This window comes from Macaca nemestrina, chromosome 1, assembly GCF_043159975.1.
Source record: "Macaca nemestrina isolate mMacNem1 chromosome 1, mMacNem.hap1, whole genome shotgun sequence".
Taxonomy (NCBI): Eukaryota; Metazoa; Chordata; class Mammalia; order Primates; family Cercopithecidae; genus Macaca; species Macaca nemestrina.
In genome coordinates, this window is record NC_092125.1 from 170,328,467 (window position 1) to 170,344,245 (window position 15,779).

Below are 15,779 nucleotides of genomic sequence, written 5' to 3' on the forward strand. Positions count from 1 at the left end.
GGAAGGCAAAGGCCAAATATCTGGGATTTTCCCTCTCTCTGCTTCTGTAATTAAACAGTGGAATCTATATTAATATTTTCCAGAGAAGACATCTAAGTTCCTAGTTTTATATGATGAGTGGTTTAGATGACTAATATAGGTAAGACGTAACTTTTATGCCAAGGAATACAGCAATGAAAGATGAATTAAATGATTTAACTTTTTAAAAAATACTTTTTATCTTAGCTTGTAAAAACAAAATGAAAAAAAAAAAAAAAAGCTTTTTACCTGGTTAAAAAAAAAACAAGAACACAAAACTCTTACAACCATTCCACAAGAGTTTTACCACCAGTGTAGTCTGAACCCAAGGCTCTCCAAGTGGGTCTCAAAGCAAGGCCTCTGGACCACCCTGGATCGTGTGTAATGAATACAGAATCCAGAGGCTTTCTAAAAACTTTAGCTTTTGCTTAGTTTCCCCCCACAAATAGTTTTTTTAATGTAGGAACCAAAGTACAGTGAATTCTTTGTGTTTCTAAATAAAGAAACCCAACACACGGAAATACGACCGTCTTTCATATGAAAATCTGAGCAAATGACTCTGAAATCCACTATCCTTTACTAAGGAAATAAAGGGATTCTAGAAAAGAAAGACTCTTGAACAAATAACGATGCCCTTAAGTGGAATGGATTGTTTTGTGAGGTAGTGGTTCTTCTTCCTCTTCCACTGGAAAAATGGAAACAGATGCTGGCTGAAAACCGAGGTGTTCTGAAGAGGTTTCTACATTAGGGTGGGAGGTGGAACCAGCTACTGGTACTTCAGGCTGGGAGAAGTTTTCAGCTAATTTCACAATGACTGAGAAATATACATAGTTGATGGGTCTTATGCTTTTTAGACCTCTAATAAAGGCTTAAAATTCATTCATTTAAAAAATTAAGTGTTTATAAAAAGCATTTATTACAAAGAAGGAAACTGAAGAAAAGAAATGGGAAGAAAACAGTCCCCCAAACTCTTGAGAAAGATTTGATTTGATAAGTTAACAGCCTTCAAGATCCCCTATCCCCGTTCCCGTGGTGCAAGGCTGTTATTCATCAGACAAATAATTTAGATCGTCCCCTTTGTGTTCAGCAATGCTAGGCGGTCAGGAACTCACCAGGAACTCACAGGGCAACACTAATGACAATGGCTCATTAATTGGCACGGTGAGCTTCAAGAAGAAGCAACTGACCTGGGCAGGGAGGCTCAGGAAGGCTTCGCGGAGGAGACGCTGCATCCCAGGGGAGCCTCGAGAGCAAAAAGAACATTCAGAGTTTAGGATTGTTCTGGGGCGGACAAGAGAGCTCCTCGCGAACCTAGGCACGCGCCCCTTGCAGAAAGGGGTAACAGGAGCTTTTTCGGAGAAAACTGAGTCTTCCTTACCATCTGTTGAGAGGAAAGTGGGAGGGATGGAGGCAGGAAAAGAACCAAAACTCTCCCCTTCACTAAGACGTGCACCGCAGCTCTGGTCCCCGGACCCCGGGAAGCAGCATGGCAAACGCGGAGTCCGCAGAGGCGAGAGCAGCGGGGCCAGGGATGGCGGAGAATGTGCTTCTTGCTGCCGGTTCGCGGCCGGGGGTGGGGGACACTCCCATCCATCCCCCAGCCCGGCCGGGTGGCCAGGGTCCTCACACTAGGGCTGTGGCTTAATTAGACCGTGGTAAACTAGCCTCTATTTCCCCAGAGATCCCAGGCTGGGTCCTCACGGCCTCCCAGGTTCACTCTGAGGGGATTTATTTTCCTTCGCGAGCCTCCCATGATCCGCCAACTGAGTCGCCGCGGGACTGGGACGGGAGCAGAGGCCCCACCGCGCGCCCCGCTGCACGCCCAGCTCCGCGGAGGGTGCCTTTCACACCTGGGTTTCCTTCGTAATTAATTCGTATTATCTTCTCCCTTCCCTCCCTCCAGGCAGGGGCAGCTGGAGTCCCGCAGGCCGAGCCCTCGAGGTTAGCACGGGGGTGATCTTGGCGTGGACAGAGGGTTGGGGGCGCCCTTGGGGACCGATCCCCGACACGACAGCACTGTGGTTGGGCCGCTGGGCGAGGGGACCTTCGGGCCTGCAGTTCCCGCCTTCTTTCCTCCCTTCCAAATCATGAGGCAAGAAGGAAATGGGGCCGTCGGTCCCGGCAGAACCGCCCATTGCCGGGCTAGAGGCGCCCAGGCCGCGGGAAGCCCCAGGGTCCAGGTCCACAGCCTTCCCGGAGCTGAGTTCCATCGGCCTGGCGCGTCTATGTCTGTCTTTCCCTTCTCTCAACCCTCCCCAATCTTCCTTGCCCCAGAGTCTGCTGTTTTTGTTTCCTCAAGTGGCGCCTTCTTGCTGGGTAAAGCACACTTTTTCCTCCTCCGAGTACTTCCATAGCTTGCACTTGGGCTGCTGAGTGACTCTGGGTAAGTCCCAGAACCTTCTGGGTGGGCCTGTGTGAAAAGAGGGCCAGGGTGACCCCGGAGGCCACTTCTAATGCCGATATTCTTCAGCACCAGAGGACTCAGGCAAGAGAGTGAAGGTGTCCCTCTTTTTCCCCACCTCGCCCCTGATGGGACTGAGCTGTGTGCAAAAGCACAGATCATCTGGAGGAGAGCCTTAGGTAGCAGTTTTATGTTAAAATGGGGGAGGGGACCAATTTAATTCTGCATTTAGGAAAATTCTAATATATGACAGCACTTCAGGAAATAAAAATGAGATGGTTATGCTTTCTTACAGACACCCTGGCTGGTTTTACATTTATTTTCAAATTTTGTTTTGTGTACCCCAGGGAGCAAAGAATGGCTTGTACATTCCTCAGAGGGCAAGGGGAGGGGGAGTGGCGAAGAGAGTAGTTGGCTCTCGGTGTAACTCTGCCAACTGTTGGAGGGCAGCAAGGGGAGGGTGGTCTTTTAAGTGGGTTTGGGATCCGGTTACCTTTAATTCGCCTCCCAGGCCACATTTTGCACTAATGGGTGTCTGTCAGCAGTGGACTCAGGTTTCCCCACTTGCCTCGGATAGTGGAAGCATAGGGGCAAACAGCAGAGTAGGCCGCTCTGCCAGAGAGAAGAGAGAGGTATGCCCTGCCCCTGGAGCTGGGGGTGCAGGCTGAAGGATGGGTGGGCACCGAGGGCTTCTCCGCAGGCATGGTGAAAGGGCTACAGACCAGGAGGAGGCTCCACCTTTTAAAAGCCCTTTCTGAGGTGGGAGTTTCCTGGGATGGGTTCTGCAACCCCTCTTAGAAAAATCCACCTTTCATACCTAAAATCAAATTGTTCAAAACCAAGTCAGCGTATTTGGTAGTGTACCAGTGCTTAGAACAGAGTTGTTTCTTCATGCAGAGGCCATTAAAAAACAAACTCTACATGCCCCCAGTACTTTACAGTTTATAAGACATTTTTCACTGACACCAATTCACCTAATTCTGCAAGCCCGGGTGACAGGCAGACTCATTCTCACTGTAGAGTCGAGGAAATGCAGACATGCAAAGAAACCAAGCAGCTTGTCCAAAGTCACAGTTAGGAAATGCCTAATCCCTGTTGGAACGCCTTCTGCAAGGCCTTTCTCATCCTGCTTCTTCCTGTCGCCTCCTCCCTTGAAACAGACGGCCCCCCACAAAGCTCAGCCTGGCACTTTCAGAATGCCCTTTCAACCTCCTACCTCCATTACTTTATTCTGCAGCTTGCACCACCGGGGACACAGGTGGAGGCGGGGGACATAAGGCTCTGGAACACACTTTCTGAAAGAAAGATCTGAAAGATCACATACGCCTCAGGACAGTTTCTCAAGGGACTCAAGTTAAAAATACCCACCTCTCTCACACACGTATCAGCCTTTCATGTTCTCCTTACTAACAAGACTCACCCTATAAACCACGTGAAATAAATAACCTCAAATATAACTCTTAATTGCTTCCAAGTCAATGTTTCCTCATCACTAAACTTTATTGCCTCCCAATCTTTAGGACAAACTCCTCTTGGGACTCTGTTCCTCCCAGGACACAGGCGGAGGAGAGGAGGAAAGCAGCTTCTTGAGGTTCGACCTAGGCGTATGGGGCCTAAGAATAAGCAAGGATGTCAGGAGGCTCAGAGCGTGGGAGGGAAGGAGAGGCCTTCGGGGCTGGGGCTGGACCCTTCCAGACAAACCGCGAAGTCTTCCGTCTGCTCGTCGCCCCCTACAGGCCACATCTGCCATCGCATCGAGAGCCCTCAGCCCGCACATGTTTTGCTCTACTCTTCGTTTGCCTTTCCCTGGACATCCAGATCCACCTTCCGGAGGGACTAGATGCGGCCGGTCCCACTCAGAACTTGGTCCTGGGAACACTGTAGGGGCCACAGGCCTCAGGGCTGGATTGATTTTTCTAGGAATAAGTGCTAGAGAAAGTAGAAACGTCTAAATGCGTGTGTAGCCGAAAGCTAAAATCTTCCCCATAAAAATCAACCCGCTTCCTCCTTTTATTGCAAATAAATCTGCCCTCCCTTCCTTTAGTTTTCTTTTCTTAAGTGGAATAAAAAGTGGATATCAGTAGTTGCCTTTAAATCTCAACGAGAGAGCTGTTTCCAGTGTCGTTTGTCGCAGATGCCTGAGTTCCGTAACATCAAACAAGGGTTTCAGGCTTCCCCCCCGCCCTACCACTAAGTGCTTGCAATCATTATCTATGATATTTGCATTTCCCCTTCTGTGCTAAATCTTCGAGGTTTAAAAAGCTTAAACCAAAAAGTTTTTGAGGGTGCGACGGTCGGGCCCATCTTCCTGACATCTACCAGGACTTTAAACAACCGCTGGCAGGTTGGGGGTCTGGGTCCGAGAGTTTCCTGCCCTCCACGACATAAAGGAAGGGGACCATCTCTAGGCCGTTGTTCAAGGGTAAGATTTGGCTGGAAGGAAAGTTGCCGGCAGGTCTCTCCTGTTCACCCCGCCGCCTAATGAATGTAGCGCTGGAAAAAGCCCTGCGAGTCTCCGGCGGCGGCTTGTGGCTGAGTGTCACGCTGCTGGCGCAGGCTAGGCCGGTATTGCTGCTATGCGAGGAAATATGAGCGAGTAATTTTATAAGTAACAAAGGATCAGGGATGGAATGAGGCCCCTGTTATCCAATGTCATTTAGAAGCCTTGGATCAGCAGCTTCTTGAGGCTAAAAGTGAATTCAAGAAGCCCTGCCTTTCCCTTTTCCCAGGGGGTGTCAGCTAAATTTAGAAATAACCTCTCTATGTGTTTGCACAAATCATGTACCATTTGCTGTTTGTGTAAAAACCGATTAGCCAGACACAACTGTGAAACAACTTGTTACTTTTATAGCTGCAACACACAAACAAAATTAGATCCGTTTAGTTTTCCTTGTAAAAGGAGATTAGAAGGGACCCACCCGGAGACCGTGTGGTCCATAATCTCCCCTCGGTGAAGGTTACCATTGCTCCTCTCTCGCGGTGGTTATCAGGTTCTTGTTTATCAAGTTAAACTATCTCACCCCCGGCAGCTTGTTTTATTTTAGGACCCTGATCCCGAAGGAATGTTTACTCAAGGACACAATAATGTTTACGGTTTACCAGGAAAACAGATTCGGTATTTGCAAGGAAGTGTATTTCAAAGCAACTCCCAGCCCACGTCGACAGAGGAGAAATGAGGCTGGGATCCGCGACGGGGAGGCATCTCCACCACCAGGGAGGCAAAGTGGACAACACTGGGCACTGGCCGGGTTTAACCAAAAGGACGCGCGCAGGGCCGAGCCGACAGCACTGCTACTCGCTCCAGTTTTTAAAAGCGATTTCGCACAAGTAATTGTAACAGCTAAATTAATTACAAAATAATTAGAATTGATGCCTTTTGAGGATATGCTGATAGTGGTGAGAACCAGCCTTCCACATCAAGATGTTTCATTTCTACCTTCATACTTTCTTTTAAAAGGTTTTTAACAGCTGAAATGCACATTAAAAATAATCTACGAGGACCTTCCCCATTCCTGCCCTACGATCTCGCATTTCACACTAACCTAGCCTAAGGTAAAGAAAAAAAGGGGAGAGAGGTGATGTTCAGCTGTTTTTAAAAGGGTATTAAGGCCACCATTCCTTGGCCTTCAGAAAGGCTTCGGATTGGAGGGAGAGGAAGCATCTATAGGAACCCTTCAGAAATCCAATTATGTTGTGAATTGATTATTGCCATATAAATGAGGTATCTTATTTGAAAATATTATGAAAACAAAACTATGTATTATCTATCAGATGAATATAAATAAAATCTCACTGCAAAATGTAAAATGCCTTAACATAAATTTTTAAAACCAGCTGGGTCTATTTACCACTTCCACTTAAGGAATGAAGAGAAATAATTTCAAAAATCTAAGATTTAAATGTTAAAAAGAGGGATGTTTGTAATTTACTTACTTTTCAAAGGATAATTGAAATGACCAGAAACTCTCTCATTTGGGAAGTTTTCATTGTGGAAGACACAAGTCTGGTCATTAAAAAAAAAAAAAAAACATTTAAAGACTGCTGTTGTTTCGGTTTCTTTTTTTAAATGACAGCTTACTTTACAGAAATGTCTGGTCATTTAGATTTAATGGGTTGATATGAATGATATCACTCACATCCTGATTTTATGTGAAAACTAAAAGAAAAATATTAACACATTTAAAATTAGGCATACTGTTTCCTTTCTCCAATTAAAATTTTCTTATACTCAAATTATGAATTTACAAAGTTTGAAAAGGTCATTACTTGAAATTCCTTGATTTTCTGGGGAGGAGAAAAGGCAAAAACCATTTAAAAATCTTGCCATTTACTTCAGACAACTAAATAAAACACTAGGCTGGGCATTTTAAAAATTTATTTACAAATTTGTGTACAACACGATGGAATAACATTTAGAATACCATATATATTCATTCATATATAAACAGACTTTTATAATAGAATGACACTTTTTGCCTTTTTGAAAATTTTTTATATTTAAAATCTCCCAACGTCTCTATACATTCTTTTCTCAGATAAAACTTCGGAGAGTGAACCTTCAAAAAAAATGAAAGTTCAGAGCTCTAAATCTACGGAATTTGTTTTTTCTTAAAAAAATAAAAACCCCAAAAGGAAAGTCAATAATTTTTTTACAAATATATACAAAGAATTTCCCTCCCATCCCCACGGTACTAAGAGCAGGCGCCGTCGGGGTGCATTTTTGGAAAATTCGGTTTTCGGTTTTACCTGTATGGAAAGCTATTCCCGGCGGGCACGCGGTGAGTTTGCTCTACCAGTTTAAGTGTGCGCGAGGGGGTGGAGGCCGCGGAAGGTAGGCGTTGGGGGCTCAGGGGAAAGGAAATGGGGGAGAGGCAGAGTCCAGGATTGGGCAGCGGGACCGGGACCGGGCTCGGGACGGGGCGCGCAGCCTGGAGGTGCAGCTGCCGCTCGAGGCCGCCGCCGGGCCCTGGGTACCGGCCACTGGCGCGTCCCTATTGCGCCGGCCATTTGGCTTGAGCGGCGGCGGCTGCAGCGGCGGCGGCCGAGGCTGCGGGCTGCAGAAACTGTCCGGAGAGCGGCACGCTCAGGATGGGCGCGATGGTGGCAGTCGTCCGGCTCAGCGACAGCGGTTGGTGCGTGGCCATGAGCGCTGCAGACTGCACGGTCCCGGGTGGCCGCAGAAATGACTGCGCCGTGTTGCCGCCCCCGGAACCCCCAGTGCCGCCGGCGCCCCCAGCGCCCGCCGCCGAGCCCCCGGGAGCCGCGGGGCCCCCACCTATGATGTTCTCGATGCTGAACGACGGCCGTGCGCTTGGTTCGGACTTGATGAGCGACGCGGTGGTGCCCGCGGCGCCCGCTGTGCCCGCAGCGGCCGCGGCGGCGCCCAGGCTATTGAGCTGCAGCTGCAGGCCCGGGCCGAGCTGTGAGCCGAAGGCGGCCGCTTTGCGGCCCAGCTCGCCCGAGGGCAGCAGGGGCACGGCGGGAGGCAGCACTGGCGCCACCGGCGGCAGCGCGTACGGGTACTGGAGCGCCGCCGCAGCCGCCGCGGCCGCCGCCGCTGCCGGGTGCGAATAGGCACCGGCCGCCGCCGCCGGGTGCAGGCCGTAGGGGCGGCCGTAGGGTCCCGCAGCGCCGGCCGCCGCCGCCAGGCTGTAGGCGCCGAAGCTCTGCATCATGAGCGCCGTCTGCTCGCGCAGGTGCTCCTGCTGGTGGCGCTTGAAGCGTTTCCGGCGCCGCAGGAAGCTGCCGTTGTCGAACATGTCCTCGGACTGCGGGTCCAGGGTCCAGTAGTTGCCCTTGCCCGGGTTGCCCGGCTCGCGAGGGATCTTGACGAAGCAGTCGTTGAGTGAGAGGTTGTGGCGGATGCTGTTCTGCCAGGCGGGGAACTTCTCCCGGTAGTAGGGGAAGCGGTTGCTGATGAACTCGCAGATGCCGCTCAGGGTCAGCTTCTTCTGCGGGCTCTGCAGGATGGCCATGGTGATGAGCGCGATGTACGAGTAGGGCGGCTTCACCAGGCTGTTCTTTGGCTTGCTCGGGGCCAGGCCTCCTGCCGAACCACTGCCCGCGCCGGGCCCGCCGCCGCTCGCGCCGCCCTCGTCGCCGCCAACACCGCCCTTGCAGCCGTCCGCCTCGGGCGCGCCCACCTCGTTCCCCGGTCCGGCCCCGACTCCGGCCGCCTCCTTGGGCAATGCCAGGGGCTGCTGGTGGGGCGGCTGAGGCTGTCCGTGATGGGGTGCTGCCGGGGGCACTTCGTCCGCCTCGTCCAGGCGCAGCTCCGGCGGCCCCGCTGGGCTATCGCAACCAGCGTCGCTGTCCTTCTCCTCCAGCCCGTCGTCGCCCTCGCCCACCACATCGATGTCCACGTCCTCGGCCGTCAGCACCGTCTGGCCGGACATGTCGCTGGCGCTGCCGCCGCCGGAGAGGGTCATCCCTCCTCGGGGTTGGTAGCGGCGGCGGGGAGGGGGCAGAGGGCGATGGGGGTGGTCGGGGGCTGCCGCGGAGCTCAGGGGAAGAGGGTTTGAGTGCCCCCGAAAGATGGGGGGCAGGGAGAGGGGAGGGGGCCGCAGGTGGCTTGGGGCCCGCTCGGCTCAGCTCACACTCGGCGGCCCCGCATCGCGCGGCGCGGGCTCTGCCGTCCGCCCCCAGCGGCCGCGCTCCGCGAACTCCTGCCGTCCCTGGCGCTCGGTACTAGGCGCTCGCTACCACTCCCGGCCCCGGCGGTTCTCCACGCCGCGCCCCCTCACTTAGCCGGCCTTCCTCGGCCTCTGGCCCTGGCTTGGGGCGCAGGAGCGGTCCAGGCGGGCGCGGGACGCCGGGCGCCGAGCAGTTCGGGAGGGCGCGGGCAGGGGCAGTAGCGGGGGGGCAGGGGGCTGGGTGTCAGGGACGCCGAAGCCCCGGTAGTCGAAAGTCCCGTTTTAAGGACTGGCCTGATAGATTACTTTCTACTTAAAGATCCAGCGGGAGGCGGGGCCACGTGACCGTGCGTGACGTCAGGGCCGCGGCGGAACCGGCCAAACTCAAGTTGGTTCAGGGAATTGTCAACAAAGGGACCAGAGACGCGCAACTCCGCTCCGCACTGTGCGCCAGCATCCCCCGGGCCCCGAGGGCGCTCCGGCCCGCCCGGAGACCCCCCGCCCAGGCTGGAGCCGGGCCCTGGGACCCAGGGAGCGGGTGGGTGTGAGTGTGGGTGGGTGTGAGCGAGTGAGGGCGTGGGCCTGAGAGCGTCCGCGGGACTGTGCGACTGTCGCTGCCCTGCCTTCCCCGCCCCCTCTCCATTCCCCCTTCTCTGCCCCCCTTTGCCACACTCCTTAGACAGGGACGGGCGACCTAGAACGAGGTTCCCATACCGTCTTTTGAAAAGCAAAACTTGGTCTCTGTTTTGCCTTTTGTTTTATTGTTTTTAGCTTTAAAGAGTAAGAGCAGCGCACCCGGCTCCCTCCTGCTAATTAGACTTCAGATCTCCCTCTGGCCTCAGTGCTCATTCTGGGGAAGACACCTGCTGAGATGTCTTTTTCCCCCTCCCTCAACCAAACCACTTAGGTCCTGCCTGCTCTTTCCCGGCTGGATGCGAGCGTGTTTTCCTGTATGTATTTTTTCATGCGGCCACAAACAGCATCAGCTGGGGTTCCCGAAGGTCAGAAAATGGCTATTGATTAATCTATTAGAATAGTTGCCGAGAGAAATAAAAACGACGTAAAATAACAGGGACCCTATAAATAAAGAAGCCATAACTGGCTACTTGGAGTTGTTAAACGACTTAGCATATGAAAAAATCGGAAATGAGGCGCTGGGGAAGGAGCCGGCATTGGCAGCGGCCCGGGTAAGTCGAGTGGATCCGGGAAGAGGCCTGGTGCCTCCAGGTAGACGCAGCGCCCAGGGACGGCTGAAGAAACATGAGGTGTGCGGGCGGTGACTTCCCGGGCGGTGGGCATGGCCTCGGGGGAACCTGGGCAGTCTTGGGCACGCCAGCGTGCTGGGCTCTCCGTTGCTGCCAACTAAAGTGGATTTTGTCCTCTTAAGGTGTAGACAAATCCTCCAAGATTTAACTTCCAAGGAAACCAGCGGCGGAGCGGTTGGAGGAGGCGAGGATGTGTGGCCAGCGCACGCGGAATGCAAGGCAAGTCAGTGATGGTAGGAAAAACTGTAGGGATTTCACTGGGACTGGAGGGGGAGGCACCGCAAACCGACCCCCAAGTGCGTGGCTGGGATGCGTGGACCTCACACCTCCAAGGAAAGTCAGTGCTCTTGACCCGGTGAATCCGCGATGCGCTGCCTCTTTCCTTCCGCATTTAGGCCGCCTAGTTGGGAGCCGCAAGAGCCTGTGCCTAGTGTGGCAGGCACACGTAACCCAATCCCTGTCTGTACGCTGCGGCCTGGGAGGGGAGCGCCGGCCTCACCAGAGGAAGGAGCACGAGGGGAGGAGTTCCGAGAGGAAATAATTAGTGAAATATTTGCAGAAGATGCTGGGATGTGGATTTAATTCCGGATGGACAGTGGTGCTTCCGATTCCCTCAGTCTGTTTCCCCATCCACGATCTCCTCTTTCCTTGGCCTAGACACACTAAAAATAATTCAATAAAATAAAAATTTTAAAATCTGTAAACCTGCTTCATTACAGGCATTGAGACACACAGATTGACTTTCATCTTCATTAGACAGTTTCCCCGGATAGAATACTAACTCACTTGAGGCTGGGAGCAGGGTGGGGTGTGGTGACTCTATCCTGAGACGCCCGCTAACCTCCACGGGTTTTCTTTATCTAAATGATCCCGAGGTTGCACCCGGCCGTAAAACGCATCTCAGAGTTGATTTCTGTAGCTTCACAGCTTTGTGGCCCGCAGGCTTCGAACCGTTTACCATGCCGTCTAGACAGCATTCCGCGAAACCGACCCGGGGTGAGCTGGCTGGCCACCGCCCGGAACTGCAGAGTTCGCGGTTGCAACTGCCTCAGCAACCGAAGGAGGGTCGGAAGGTCCAAAAAAAAAAAAAAAAAAAAAAAAAAAAAAAAAAAAAAGAAAAAGAAAAAAAAAAGAAAAGAAAATCCTGAAATTTACACATTCAGGAACTTCCTTTGCTCTGCTTGGGTTGCCCAGCCCTAGAGGCAGGGGCGCGGGGCGCAGCGCTGGCCCTGCCGCGGCCTTGGTGGCTTGGCCCGCGTGGACAAGTAAGTGTGGACGCGTGCCGGAGGATGGTGGCTACAGGGCTCCCCTCACCGGTCTCGAAGTAGTCTCCAAATGAGCCTAATTTCGATTCTGCCGCCCGCCGAGGCTAGCTCTCTGGAATCCCTCCACGCCGCTGGTCGCTGCCTCCTACCCTCCCTCTGCCACGGCCGGGCCTGATCCGTCCGTTCCCCGGTGTCTCCTTGGAACCTCCCTGGGGAAGGGGGTGGAGGATGAACAACTCCCAGCTGCCGGTTCCATTTGTTGCGCTTTTTTCCTTCAACACAATAAAAGTCAAATTAATTGATTCATACCATTAATTACGGCGCGTAGCGTGAAAAGCAACGCTTCCCCTCGGTTAGAGATCTATTGTGCTAATCTCTTGTTCAATCAGTGTTACCATCTGATGCTGGGTCCGGCCCTTACAGAAACTTTTCGACTCGATTAGCTAAATGATGAGACGTGCACAACCTACTGGCTGCGGCCCCGACGTCCTGCGCCCGCGCCGGCCTAATATCGATTTCCAGCGGAGGCAGAGGATTTTTCCGTGGACACTCTCGGCTCAGGAACCGGCCGCCGGCTTTCTCCCTCCAGGAGGACCATAGCGCCCGCACAACCTCCGGGGGCAGGAAGGAGGCGAAGCGGCGGCCGGGAAGGGAGACAGGAAGGTTCCTGCTGGCCTTGACGCAGGAGGCTGCCCCAGCGAAAGGGTCCGATCCCGACGCTGTGCAGGGTCCTGCCGGAGACCGGCTAGATGCCGGGCTAAATAAATTTGTTTGCCGCGTAGTTGCAGTTTGCAGCTAAAAGCCCGCAGGTCGTCAGTTACCGCCAAGCTGTAGGACAGAGATGGAATAAGCGAGATAGATAGAGAAAGTGAGACACATGTAGTGGGGGGGAAGAAAATGTGATAAAGGGAAGGGAAAAGGGTGTATGTGGATAAAAAGTTTTTGAGTCTCAAGGGGTTATTCGAGAGGTAGAGAGAGAATGAGTAGACACACACACACAGTTACGAGTTTGAGTGACTCTTTGAGTCTCAACAAGCGAACTTCCCAGGAGAGATTTAAAAAGGAAGATGGCAGCCAGCTGCCTCACCTGCTCAAATGTTTGAAATGTTACAACCAAAGGAGAATGGAATGAAACCCCTTTGGTTCCTCCCGGAGCGGGCAGAGTACGTGGTACCCCGCTGGGAAAGCCACCTGGACGCGGTGGGAGTGAGGGGTGGGGCGAGTGGGGATCTAGGTTCTAGCAACAGGAGGCAAGAAGAGTGGAGTCCGGATCGATAGGAAGGAAATTGAGACGTTTCCAGGGGAGGGGAGATTTAGTGTGTGCGTCCCGGGCGGGGGATGGGGGAGGGAAGAAATGGATAGAAAAATTTATGATGGAGAAAGGGAAATTAATTACAGCCCATTTTGGGTTCTTAGGTGGTCAACACTGGAGGAGGGGCACAGTTAGGGTGCGGAAGGCAGGAATTGCCCACCTACCCCTCACCAGGCCCAAGTGAACCCAGATACCTCTTTTCTCTTCTTTTAAGTCAGAGACAGTGCCAGTGACTTGAATAAATCGTTGGCGCGACGTGAGATAGAATCATCACGCCCGCGCGCGGGTGCAATTTTCTTACAATCCGGGGCGTTGGGACCAGGTTCCGGGGAGTGAAGGGCGTGTCCCCCACCAAGAGCAGTTATTCTGTGTCCAAGAGGGAGCAAAACGTGGGTGGGGCTATTAGAAAAATACCCCTCCTTTCTCCCCAACAGCTCCGCGCCCACAACAATCAAAGTCTGCTTCTTTTGACAATCTGCATAGATTCGTTAAACTATTACCGGCCTCTTTGTCTGGATAGCCGCCAACAAGGAAGGTGAGAAAGGGCAGAGGTGATACCCAAGGCCCCAACCCACTCAGATTATTTCCATTTCCCAAAGCGGGGAATTTTTAACTCTCTTACCCACCCCCCCACCCCCCCCCCCATATACCTCTCCGGATCTTTTCGGGGTGGAAAAAAAAGAGGCTATTTTAGTGTTCTTGTTTGGATTTGCATCTCAAAACTTCATTTATTTTCAAGGTGTCTGCCACTCAGGGTCCACGCCAAGGCGTGACTGTAAATGGCGAGAGACCAAAAGGAAAGGAGGAGAGAAAGAGGAAGAGAGAGAGGATGGTTTCGAATTTATTTATATTGGAAATGTATAAACATCCATTCTGTAAAAGGCAACACGTTTAATTAACGATGAGAGAGCAGTTAGGGGCAGAAAGCTAGTAAAATTGTGTGATAAATTTATGGCATTGTTAGCGTGCTTTTAATTATGGCTATTATGTTAATTATTTCACATTAGCATGGAGTTATCAGCAGCATGTCAGATTTAATCAAAACGAGCCTTTCTCTCGAAAATTGTTCTTTTCATCCACGAGGAGAAAGGTCCTGGACAGGATCGGGGCTTAAAAATGACTTGGCATTGAAAGCCGGAGTCTTTCCGACACCATTTGGAGCGATGCGGCCAGGCCCGGCTGTCCGCTGGGTCCCTCCAGGCTACCGGCAGCTCGAGGAGGAGCCCAGGGCTGGGTTTTTAGGAATTCACCATTTTCACCCCCTTCGGAGCCGACACTTCATCATGCGAGATCATTCTGTCAAACAATATGATGCTGCTCATTTTTATCTGTCCCGCTTTACAAAATCCCCATTCAGCCGGCCGAGGAGCAACAAAAGCCTCTGAGCAGCTCGGCAGCCGCTGGCAGCCACAGCCTCCCCGGCGCGCGAGAAAGAAAGGCGAGAGGGGCCGAGGAAAGCAGGCGGCCCGCGCGCGCCCCTCTCCGCCCGAGGGAACGCGGCCTGCCGGGGCCTGCGCACCCAGGTGTCGGGTCCTCGGGTGTGGCTCGGGCGGGACACGCCTCCCTCAGGCCCGCGCCCGCCCTCGGCCTCCCTGCAGGCGCTGGGCGAAAGCCCCCATCCCTCCCCGCGAGCGACTCGCCCACCCAGGCCACATCGATTCCTTAATCACCGCCGATCGATTTATTGGGAGCAAATAAATAGCCCGTTTTGGAAACGTTTCAATTGCTGGCTTGATGGTTGGGGCGCTGACGCGGGAGGGCGGGCAGGGCCGTGGGGCGCGCGCGGGAAGGGACTTGTGGGAAGGCAGGGAGCTGAAAGGCCGAGCGCCACCCGCCCCGGCAGCCTTCAGAGCAGTGCGTGGAGCAGACCTCCACGGGTCCCCCGGCGCTTTGGTCTCCGGAGACGCCTGGCCTCCTGGAGGGTTCCTCTTGTCCTCCTCTGGCGCCCGGCTCCCTCTGGCGGCCGGGCGGGCAGGACCTCAGCGCCCAGCCCTTCCGCCTTGTTAACGTCCAGGCAAGTTGGCCCGGCTTTCGGATGCCTCTGGACAGTCCCCGTCCAGGCCCGCGACCCAGCCCGAGTGGAGGGCCCGGGGCCCACAGAGCGCGGCCTCCCAGGCCTTCCAGCCCAGGCTGCGGACGCCGCAGCCTCCTCGCCCATGGGCCGGACGCGGCCTTCCTGCCCAAGACCACTCGGGCCCCCGCCCCTCCCGGGACAGGGCTGTGGACAGGCCAGCTGCTGCCTTATTTTTAGCGCCATTCCATTCGCGCGGTTATATTTAACTCAACCCACTCCTCCGAGGAGGTCGCTCGGACATCGAATTCTCCACATCGCAGCTTGGGCCCGCCCGCCTTGCCTCAGGGGCAGTTCCTCAAGGGGCAGATTGGAAAACCCCTGCTTAAGAAACCTTGACATATCCGGAGGTTGGAGAGGACAGGATTGGGAGAGAGATCTGGTTCTAGGGGCAGTGGCTACCGCGCCGGCAGTGCACTGGGTGGGGATTCCGCCTTGTGTGGGGGAGGGGAGGAAGGGACAGGATGAGTCCTGTGGGAAGGATTCTTTGCGGGGAGTATTGTGTCCATTTCTTACTTATGCATGACCCAGAACACTAGGTGACCTGGAAGACCTCTCACGACCCTGCCCTTCGAAAAGTTCATCATTTAGTGTGCATGCAGGAATCCCTTCTCTACCCTCCAGTGCACCCAACGGGATATTTGATTTCAATGGTATGTTAGCTCCTCAGTTCCAGCCCAGTCTTCCCTTGGCAAAATCTTAAAAAGACCATGCCAAAGGCTCACTCACATCCTGGGGAAAGGACCCACTTGGATAACATACAGAAACACCATTGTGATCCACGCTTTATTCACACAGAATGTCAGTTAGCAAAC

The 15,779-nt window shown here is 53.3% G+C and overlaps 2 protein-coding genes across 2 annotated transcripts; both read right to left on the reverse strand.

The window, feature by feature from the left end:
- Positions 1-6,777: 6,777 nt before the first annotated feature.
- On the reverse strand, positions 6,778-9,339 carry LOC105495181 (forkhead box D3). The gene has a single exon (XM_011764467.3). The coding sequence runs from the start codon at positions 8,845-8,847 to the stop codon at positions 7,411-7,413; it is 1,437 nt and encodes a 478-aa protein (XP_011762769.1). The 5' UTR covers positions 8,848-9,339; the 3' UTR covers positions 6,778-7,410.
- Positions 9,340-10,176: 837 nt separating this feature from the next.
- LOC105495183 (uncharacterized) lies at positions 10,177-12,984 on the reverse strand. Its single transcript, XM_071068944.1, has 6 exons — positions 12,978-12,984; positions 12,669-12,772; positions 12,052-12,376; positions 11,631-11,853; positions 11,103-11,359; positions 10,177-10,978 (listed from the first exon to the last, which is right to left on the reverse strand). The coding sequence occupies exons 1-5, from the start codon at positions 12,982-12,984 to the stop codon at positions 11,173-11,175; spliced, it is 846 nt and encodes a 281-aa protein (XP_070925045.1). The 3' UTR covers positions 10,177-10,978; positions 11,103-11,172.
- Positions 12,985-15,779: the final 2,795 nt, after the last annotated feature.

Excerpts from the sequence above, each read along its gene's own strand:
- LOC105495183 (XM_071068944.1), bottom strand. Across the intron at positions 12,377-12,668 it reads CATTTCAAACATTTGAGCAG|CTGCAAACTGCAACTACGCG; the intron begins GTGAGGCAGCTG and ends GCGGGCTTTTAG. Across the intron at positions 11,360-11,630 it reads TGGAGACTACTTCGAGACCG|TTGCAACCGCGAACTCTGCA; the intron begins GTGAGGGGAGCC and ends TTGCTGAGGCAG.
- LOC105495181 (XM_011764467.3), bottom strand. The coding sequence starts at position 8,847 with ATGACCCTCTCCGGCGGCGGCAGCGCCAGCGACATGTCCGGCCAGACG.